Source organism: Lolium perenne, chromosome 4 (genome assembly GCF_019359855.2).
Source record: "Lolium perenne isolate Kyuss_39 chromosome 4, Kyuss_2.0, whole genome shotgun sequence".
In the NCBI taxonomy this organism is placed as follows: domain Eukaryota; kingdom Viridiplantae; phylum Streptophyta; class Magnoliopsida; order Poales; family Poaceae; genus Lolium; species Lolium perenne.
The window spans coordinates 104,248,270-104,258,552 of NC_067247.2; the positions used below are offsets into that span (position 1 = coordinate 104,248,270).

General features: G+C 40.6%; 1 protein-coding gene across 21 annotated transcripts; it reads right to left on the bottom strand.

Annotated features, from left to right (window-relative positions):
- Positions 1–1,270: 1,270 nt before the first annotated feature.
- LOC127293522 (uncharacterized) lies at positions 1,271–9,918 on the bottom strand. 21 transcript variants are annotated; one of them, XM_071818735.1, is made up of 13 exons: positions 9,460–9,895; positions 9,232–9,313; positions 8,868–8,962; positions 8,630–8,783; positions 7,823–7,968; positions 6,152–6,290; positions 5,967–6,058; positions 5,839–5,878; positions 5,458–5,722; positions 3,760–5,333; positions 3,058–3,149; positions 2,595–2,809; positions 1,271–1,521 (listed from the first exon to the last, which is right to left on the bottom strand). In XM_071818735.1, exons 6-10 carry the CDS (start codon positions 6,208–6,210, stop codon positions 4,908–4,910), a joined length of 882 nt encoding a protein of 293 aa, XP_071674836.1. In that variant the 5' UTR covers positions 6,211–6,290; positions 7,823–7,968; positions 8,630–8,783; positions 8,868–8,962; positions 9,232–9,313; positions 9,460–9,895; the 3' UTR covers positions 1,271–1,521; positions 2,595–2,809; positions 3,058–3,149; positions 3,760–4,907. The 21 variants fall into 21 exon arrangements, 17 of the variants coding, with proteins under 17 accessions (XP_071674836.1, XP_071674826.1, XP_071674824.1 ...); XM_071818725.1 differs by having other exon boundaries at positions 2,595–3,931; positions 4,661–5,333; XM_071818723.1 differs by having other exon boundaries at positions 2,595–3,939; positions 4,661–5,333.
- Positions 9,919–10,283: the final 365 nt, after the last annotated feature.

The window sequence follows — 10,283 nt, forward strand, 5'->3', positions numbered from 1 at the left end:
AACGTTACGTGAGAGCTCTGGCGACAAAAGAGGCGATCTAGGGTTTCGCGTCCGTTGCCGGCCGCCGGCCAGGCGGCGGCGACGACGCTGCACTTGTCCGGCCCCTCCGCTTCGCAGCAGGAGTGCCATCGTCCAGCCTCTCGGTTCTGCTAAGGTGGCTATCAGTTTTCTCCCGCGTCAAGGAATCTTCATGCCGAAGGTCTTCCTGAACGTGGTTTGCTTTGTCATGTGTTAATCTGTCAAGATTCAGCGACTGTGAGGAGCAGCTTGGAATGGTTGTTTGGTTTCTTAGATCAATGAAAATATGTGGTTGGAACTGTCAGGGGATGCAGACATCCCCTGCTGTTTGTGCGACTCTGGGTGATTCTAAAACTCCAGAGGCAAATAAATCAAGATGTGATTTTTCTGTCTGAGTCACGTTTGAACAAAGCTAAGGCAGAAAAACTAGCCCGCAAGTTGAAGTTTGAAGGTCTTCTTTTTCATGAAAGTGATGGCAGAAGTGGAGGTTTAATCTTAACTAGATTTAAATGTGCGCCTTGGCGCACGACCCCGTAAGGTTTGTGTTAATTTTCATTTTGTAAACATCGATAGAAATTAAGCAATTAATGAAAGTGAATAATTGTACGTTTAATTCTTCTTGATAGAGGGAAAATTTATCAGTAGATGAAGAGAAGCGAAAGAACATAACATATCACGTGGATTAAACACAACGGTAAAGTAGAAAAATGCACTGCATATAAATGTCAAAAGTAGAAAAATATTGTACACAAATATGAAAACATTGTTATGAAATAAAAATAACGATAGTTAAACATAGGGAAACATCAAAGAGTTTGCTTGGCAGCTTGAAAATGAGTGAGAACAGAAACTATGCAAAAAAAAATTTAGCTTGATACGAATAATATAATTTTACTCCCAAATTAATTAGTCTTCTTCAACAAAATGTTACACGTACATAGGGCATGTGTCTTGGTGGAACGATCCCATAAAATTCACACCAATGTGATGCATCTACATGGGCCATGTGTCTTGGGGCACGATCCCGTAAAATTCACACCAATGTAAAGTTTGTATAACGTTTGATAAAAGTTAGGTGATAAGATGATAATACGATTTGTAGATTTTTAAGAACAGAGACAGTAGGAAAAATTAGGATAAAACCCATAAATCATAAATAGAGTAGCACACGGTTATGTACAATCAGGAAAATAGAGAAACATCATTAGGCTCACAGACCCGGTAATCAAACATTAAATAAAAAACTATCTGATGGGTGAAACACTATGTAAATGGTCTAACATGTCTTACTACAGGGTGTTGATTGTATACAATAATCAATAGCCTATACAATGTTTGCTCGATGGATAGCCAGGCTTCTCCAATAAATTGATGTATATGACATACCAATAGAGGAAGGTCGCCGTCACTTCATACTTCGTGGGTATAGTGTTGTACAATGGATCTGGAAGCTGCCATGATCAAGACCCTGGATGGAATCTCAACAACAACCATGTCTTAAACCTGGTAAGAAAGGACGGGGTATCATATTAGCCAAGGCAAATCATTTTTTCGATTGATCCATCAGTCGGTACATATTTTAATTTCCGAAAGAGTCAGGTGGGAAAAGAAAGACTCACAAAGTATATGTAAGGGAACATAATAATATACATGCAAGCCATTGATTATTTTATATTTCTGTCAACCTCTATTTTCTGGAAAATTTCACCCAAATTTTCGAAAGGTATGCAGTTTTCAACCAGTTCATTGGTGTGTGCATTCTTTTGATCTTCTTAGACATGAATTTTCATCATCGAGCAAGTGAAAAAAAAACATAGTTAATCTTTCTCTGGGAAACATTGTCTGATATCTCACATTCAAATTTCCACAAACAATTGTGTCATCTCGGACTGTGAGTAAAAAAATAGTTAGAATGGTTATAGAAACACCATGTGAAAACCATGTCCATGGAGGCATACCTCTTATCCAAACATATATCAAATCACCACTTCATAACATAGACATTCAGAAAATAGCAACGTCCCTACTTCCAAGACTAAGTAACAAGTGTCCATCCAAAGTTGTAAAGAAGTTTACTGTTTATAAAAGAACTATATTTTGTACAGATCAATAAACTGGCCGCTATTTCAATGTGTCCAACCAAATTTCACAAATAAATATTACACGAAAAGCCTGGAACATGGTCTACAATTTTTATTCAGGGTGTGCCTTGACAGCCCAAGGAAAACCTTAATAGAAGATGTTTGAACGTTAACACTGGCTAACACTTCTGAACCTTAACTCTCAATGTTGGCATGCACCCGTACTAATTTTCCAATTTGCTACTGTAAACTGAACAACATGTCTGTCTTTTCATATATAGAAACTACAAAACAAACAACACCTGCAGAATTATTTTAGGGAGTTCCAACTCTGATTTTTCTCTTCATTGGATATAGGGACAGAGAAGAAACAAAACATAGCTTAGCAAACCCAGCTAATTAACCATTTTTATCCCATAGTAAATCCATCTATTGACCATATGCTTTGATTCTACCGAGAACCAGAAACAACAAGGGAATGCTAAGATAACATACCTTATGCCAAGATGGAGGCCGTCAACCTGTACTCCAGCAGCAGCGGTGACCCAACGACAGCGGAAACGTACTTCAGCATAAGCAGCGACCCACATGAAATGCTGCTGAAATGAACATGGGTTTGTCTAGCATCATTTAATTTTTACAAGTGAGAGAGCTCTTGATTGTACATGTCCCTACTTCCACATTTCTAGGCAACTGAGGTGCGTCGGGTACTGGAAAAAATCCCACGTGATTAGACCCTTGTTATTCGCACGGACGTTTGCATCAACTAAACAGAGTGGATGAGATTAAATAGCAAGGTTATATAACAACAAAAATAGAGAGAAGTAATCCTTCAACAGCCACAAGTAAAACGATCAGCTGGTCATGGGAGTTACTCAGTGAACATTCCATCAGTGTAATCCACCGAAACAATCAAAGAGAAATGATAAAAAAATAATTGAGATGCTCCAAAACAGACCTCATTTGGCGGCATGGACTACAGAAACAACGGATAATCTGAAACAATGGTTTTCCGTGGCCACCTGCATCCTCGGATGATAGCTCCATGAGCTAGACATTCCACCGATTAGTCACTCGCTCCCAGCAACATATATATTGATATCATTTGTTCCAAGAATTAATCTCTCTAGAGCCATTTTTTTTTATTCATGAGCAATAATAAAGCACATAATCGACTTCGGTTGTAGACCACAACAAATTCTAGATCACATAGATTTACAACGTGAAAATTATTGTGTATATTTACAATGATCGGGGATTTGTATTATTCTAGATCCCATGACATGATCCATAAATTTATTTAAAGTCATTTTGACATATTAAAGATGATGCCCTCGCATTTGCCGAGGGCCACTAAGCTAGTTTCTCAAAATAACATATGTATTCTATTACAGATGCCCTCATCAAGCTATCGTTAATCTAATTTAGCTAGAATATTTTTATTCAAATTTTTAACCCAAATATGGATATTACTCAGAGAATTAGACAATACACAGTAACTGAGATAATTACACGGCCAGGATCCTATACAGGTCCACAAATCGTACAACACCACACTTAATTCAGTAGGAGTATATAAATTGCTTTGCAGAAACGTTAGGAAATGGATTAGAGAAAATTAAAAACATGAGAAGAATTGGGTGTGATCTTGGGTACTGACCACTCCTCAGCCCCTCCTTGTCGTTCGTTACAGTATGTGATGTCCCTTGGATTATAGCCAGCCACGTAGGCTAAGGGCTCCCTCGACACAGTCGGCGGAATTGGGGTTCTTGTCGGCGTACTCGCCGACCTGGTACAACACACTGACAATCTTTTTTGCTGCCTATAGATGTCTGCAAAACTAAAGACATAAATCATAACAGGGCATCGTTCAGAGCTCCATCTACCAACTGTATTACTTCAGCAAACAAAATTTGTGATGAAATCACGAAAGTCAGACTGGATCCGCCATCATATTTCACAGGAAAATTTTACATTCAAAATACAGGCCATGCATAAACCCTTAGTCTATTAATGATGAGCTCTTGACCAAATTGCCAAAATGATTATTTAATGGAGAACAGAACTCCAAAACAAGAAATAAAATTTAAGAGGGAAAATACAATTACTTTCCACGTTTAATTAGTCGCTTCTATGCTACAATGTTGAGACTTTCCCTCAAGGCATTATTTTCCAAGCCTAGCAACATAGTTTGTTGAGTAAGAACTCCATTTCAGCAGACATTCGTATCACTTCAGACTGCATTATTCAGATATGTATATAATATAACAGAAATCAATAGCCATAATTGCCATGAGAATATGTAAAAGTTCCTTGCAAAAAAGAATCACGTGCTAGTTAGACTTTACTCCACGACTCCTCAATATACTGGCCTTCATGATTATGATTAACAAGGGAAAAAGCTAAATGCCTAATGTCATAATTTGAGAAACACATATTATCAGCTAGTATATTTTCCATAACCGAATTTACTTAGTAAGTAAGTAAACAAGCAAATAATCATAGGACTGCTAGATGTCATAGAAATTTCATAGCACAGAAGCATCATAATTATTCTTAACTTGTTCCACGGGGAGTGGCGATCTGATCTTCAAATTGCACGTTGACATGGACAACCAAACCCAGCAGAACACCATGGCACTTCATGAATTTTAGCCAACCTTAGCTCTTTGCACCCTCAAGAGATAATAATAACACACCGAGATGAATGCCAACTGCTAAGTTGAGGAGAGAGGAAGAGAGATGGAGCGGTCAACTGCTAAAGAAGCCTCTCATCTGGTTTCCTCTCCGTGTTCCTTTGTCCGTACATCAATTGAAGGCAAAGAAAGCCACAAACAGCAGCCAATACTGGCAAACACAAGTGCTCTCGGAATGTAGTGTCTGAACAATAATAGCATGTGCAAATATTTCATAGAGTAGAGGACAGTAAAGGGGCCAGATGTTGGCAACATGCTGTTGTAAGGAGTTGAAAAAAATGGCCAGAAAAATAAAGCAAAAATAACTTGACCAGTGAACAATTGTCAGATAACATAGCAAGGTAAATAGATGCATTAGTATGAATCTGAACTGAAATACATGCTTCAAAACGTAAACTGCAGCCGCATCTTCATGGTTCTTGATCATGTGCCGGACACATTCCATTTTCATCTTAACCAGTGTGACCAAGGTAATATGCTTTCCTGAACCACAACATTCAATTGTCATCTGAACCGGTTGGTAGATCAATATAGCTTCCTGCAAAAAAAAAGGTAGATCAATATAGCCAAGGCAACGGGCAGTAGATGCATGATGATTCGTCAATGTTTCTTGGTGCCCAGTTATTGTTCACGCAGATACATTTTAAAAGTTATTAAGTCACCTTTCGAATCCTCCTCCAAATATATAGAGAGGAACCTCGATCTTTGTTGACGGCGCTCCTCCCGTAGGAGCAGCGGCTGGCACTCGGTGCTCCTCGAGGTGATGGCAACGGCACGCTCCTCCCGATCATCTCCTCCTGACAGAGCAGCGGTTGGCGCTCCTCCCTACCCTCCACTGTCACCAAATTGCACTGGCGTCTTCTTATCTCTGGGCTGTTACATGGCGAGGCACCGACATAAAACCACAACTTGGAGGAGAAGCGCCAGCTACATGTAAAAATATAGTAACCTCAGTTTATGCCTAATCCATACTGATGCATCACAGAAGCAGAACCCATACGGAAAATATAAGTAATGGAGATGCAAAAGATAGGAGAGCTAACTTGTGCGTTACACAGGCATAACCGATATTAATTTCAGAACCTATAAATTGATAAAAGGGAAAATAATTAGTATAAGCGAAAAGTTAACTCTTCAGAAAATCCAAATTCATTCACGCCCAAACAACTACCTTTATTATCAAAGTTTTTCTGGTCCGGCACCACTAACATGAGAGTAAAAGGGAATCTGTTAGACTTTGCTTTTTTTCCAACCCTTACCTCGCTGAATTTGAATGAGGATTAACATCGATAGGAAAAGTAAGGCACACAAATAATGTAGCTACCTCAGAATGGAGGCCTAGCATAGTTGACCGACCTTTGTTTAGAGATGATCTCCATTATGAGGTCTCGGAAGTCACTCCGCTCGTTCAGCATTTCGGCGCTCGCATAATCCAACACCAAAATTAGTAGTAAGCGGTGTCCAAGCCGAAATTTTAAGACACTCTCCACTGCACCTAGTAGTTTTTAGCCAAAATTCGTAAAATTTGTGAGAAAATGTCGGCACAAATACCTGGATCTTTACTGAACCCAAAAATCTCTTCATCTGTGCTCAATCAAGAGATCAAAACAGGGAAGAATCTGCTTCGTTTTTTGTCGAACTGATCCAGATTCATTTCTCTCCCTCTGTCATCGATCTGAAAATCAAGCTCTTACTGAAATTCCTAGACCAATTCTAAAATAGGACAGATCAGCAATGGGTAATACTGATATGGTCTACTACTATCAATGGTCTGTACCGCACGCTACTGAATTATGTGGCTCTTTTTGGTGGTAGGCAATCATGAATTTATCTCCTATCTATAGAAGAATTGATCCGTGTGAAGTTGCTAAGGAAAGATCGGCTCAAGGAAGAACTGATCCAGATTCATCTCTCTCCCTCTGTCATCGATCTGAAAATCAAGCTCTTACTGAAATTCCTAGACCAATTCTAAAATAGGACAGATCAGCAATGGGTAATACTGATATGGTCTACTACTATCAATGGTCTGTACCGCACGCTACTGAATTATGTGGCTCTTTTTGGTGGTAGGCAATCATGAATTTATCTCCTATCTATAGAAGAATTGCGAAGTGTGAAGTTGCTAAGGAAAACACTGTTCTTTTCTGCAAAGATGAATGGAATAGCAACATCAATATGTTGTCCAATGAGTGCAGATTTTCGTTGCAGATTTGAGAGATTCAAATGAGTTGTTTGAAGTTATTCATCTACCATTATCAACAGAGGCTTATCAAGCAAGCCAAATTTGGAGTCATTTTATTATAGATAGTTGTACTGGATATGGCAGTCATTTTTGTTTCATGTGACTTTGGAATCATACAAACTATTTAAAATTGTCTTACCATTAACTTTGAGTGGGCATCCAATGTTTACCCCATAAGTATATTGATATTGGTAACATATATCCTTTTTTTCAAACAAACAAAATGTCTAGTGATATCACCCAGAGTATTTAATAGGGCAGCTATGAAATTTTGGCAAGTAATAGCTTCTGAAAAGGAAATACCATGGAATTAAATCTAATAGAGACACTAAACGAAAGTTGAACGCAAAATAAGTAACTGAGATCATGCTTAAGTAGGCTTGGTAATATAATAGAGAACGGAAGTAAATCTAATGGATACATTAAGAGAAAGCTAAATTATGTCAGGTTTACAGTCTTGCATAGCATACATAGCAGTACATGCCAATTGCGTAGAGGGAGAGAGTGAACCAACTAACTAAAAGGAAGAACCATAGATATGGGAAAAGCTAGAACAATGGAAAAGCTAATAACTGCAAAGTTTATATGTCTGATTTCTGAAAACATTACACGCTGATGTGCGCCTATTGTTTGTCAATTAGCTGAGAAGAAAGTTATACTGCAAATAGAACACTTCTTTAGCTAGTTACACACTGCCATTGTGCTGCTCGTAAGTGATACGGCTTCAATATGAGGTTGCAAGTGTACATCTTAAGTAAGCCTGAAGATAGAGATGACTTTTTTACCTCGGGATGGTAGAGAGATGGAGAGATCATCAGTGTTGACACCTTGCCAGGGGTCAAACCAACCATGGTGAATCCCACCACTGTACCTTCGGGCCGTGGCTCAACATTGCAGATGCGATCCCGGAGTAGAGCCCAAGGCGGATATCCTGAACGACAAATCAATGACATGCAGAGGGTACATAAGCTATAATTGAATGGTAGTGAAATAGCATGCCTATTACATGTGTCATTTCACGACAAACAATCGAGATTAATAACAAATAAATGGTAAAGATGAACTGTAGTCACCCATTAGCTGTTTTTTTTTCCAAAATGCAAACTCAAAATTTAATAACAAGAAGTATTAAAGAGCATTTCCAGCCTCTCAAAACAGGGCACTGGAACCAGAGATTTCTGGACACCCTTGAAGCTGCTGGTAAACAAAAGCAACTCCTAAAGGTTATAAAAGTCGATAATAAATAACAAATAAGGTGAAACATGTGAATTTGGACCTAAAATAAACTATGGGAAAATATTTACGGGAATTCATGAAAAGGAAAATATGGAAAATCTTTACCTGAACCCGTCAAATGACTTAATCTGCTATAACTAACAGCCAATTTTTCACCAACTTTTATTATTTTTAGTCAGTGTTCTAGACAAAACCCTAGTAGATGGAATTTGGTGTTGTTATGGAAATATCTAACCCGGCAATCAAACAATATTTTAGAATATTAATTTAGAGAAGTCATTGTAGATTGCACTAAATACAATAAGTGTGTTGTCGCAACAATGCCATGCAGAATAGATCAATGATATGGCGAAAACCTGATTTCTTTCCGCCTCTTACGCTACGACCCACTGCCAGTACTCATGTTTCCTTGGCCAAATTTCTTTCTTGGTCATGTGTTTGCATATAGTTGAGTGTGCATGGAATTAAGCTTGCCAAATCTTCATCCTTGGAGCCCCTTTGGACTGGTCCCTGCATCAGCTAGTCAGGTGAATTGTTGTTTATACTCACTACACCACATCAGACTCATATGGTAGCATTACAAGAAAAAATCACCTTCATCTCGCAAGCCCAAAGAAATGGCTGCTAGAACCCCATCATGTCAACTTTTCTTTAACTCAAGAGACAGTAGTTCATTAACATGAAATGACCTATCAATTGGACAAAATTTAACATCATCCAATAAAAACAGTTAATATTTGTGTCCTAAGACCACACGGTGCAGGCCCTGACTAACCTAATACCATGGAGATTAATGTACAATCACCTGCGATATCTAGTATGTCATTTGGAGAGGCTTCCAGCACATCTTTGATCAGCGTATGACATTGGTACTGTACTTAGTTTACTCTGGATCAGAACTGAAATTGATCTTTGAAACTAATATGAGCACAGCCAGGGGAGGTACGGGGGACATTACCTGATGTGACCTCTACATCCCAACGCCGGCTGACGCGGCCCTCTTTTTCGTCCATTGCCGTATTCACTGCTACTCCCGCAGTCTGCAAAAAGAGGAGATGAGAAGACAGCGGCCCATTGATCTAGGGTTTGGGAGCTGCAGGGGAGGGACAACTTAGGGAGAAATCACAGAGGGCAGAGGGAGGGAAGAGTGTCAGGAAGGAAGAAGAATGCAGAAGGAGGGGCCTACATGTGCTACTGCCGCCGGGGTGTGCCTCTGGCCGATCCTCTCCCCGCGCTGCTGCTTCTGCTCATGTGGAGCAGCACGAGCCGGAGGTCTGGATCCCAGCCTCCTTTGCTGAGGACGACAGGGAGGGCGGTGGCATAGCATAGGTGGCACAGCGAGGCGGCGGCAGACGGCGGCGCTGCTGCCGCATCCTCGTGCCACGGCAGCGGCGGACAGAGGCGCTGCTCCCGCATGCTCATGCCTTCCTTCTGCTCCCCTTCTCAACGAAACAGAGAGTGTTTGCCATCTCTCTTCCGGTAAAGGGGGGCTCCAGAGAGGGACGTGGGGGAGGAAGAGGGGCTGGCGGTGGGGATGGCGGCGGCGGCCGTCGCACGCGCACGGGAACGGGAGGGGAGGAGACGGCGAGCGCGAGGCGGCGGCGCGGCGCGAGGGGAGAGGAGGGTAACGAGCGACGCGAGAGGCTGGGCCGCGAGGGCTTCACACGACCCGTGGATAAAAAGCGGGTTCGCGCGAGGGCCGCCTCGTCCTGGACTACACCAGTAAAAAAATGGACGGACAAGATTACCAGACATGTAAGATCCAACGGCTCACGAGCTGAAATCGCTGTGAAGCCCCCTATGGGGGGCATCATATACAACTTTAGATGTGGAAGAAAGAGATTACTGGAGAAAACCAAAGTGCTTTTGTTCCTGGTCGGCTTATTACAGACAACATTTTATTGGCATATGAATGTGTCCATAGGATCAAGAAGAAGAGAGGAGCAAAAAAGGTCTGTGTACAGTAAAACTTGACATGCATAAAGCCTACGATAGAGTTGAATGGTGCTT

Coding starts and splice junctions, on each gene's coding strand:
- LOC127293522 (XM_071818727.1), bottom strand. CDS start 6,210: ATGCTGAACGAGCGGAGTGACTTCCGAGACCTCATAATGGAGATCATC. Junction 6,059..6,151: donor GAGATCATCTCTAAACAAAG/GTCGGTCAACTA, acceptor ATTCAAATTCAG/CGAGGTAAGGGTTGGAAAAA. Junction 5,723..5,838: donor TATGCCTGTGTAACGCACAA/GTTAGCTCTCCT, acceptor TTTTACATGTAG/CTGGCGCTTCTCCTCCAAGT.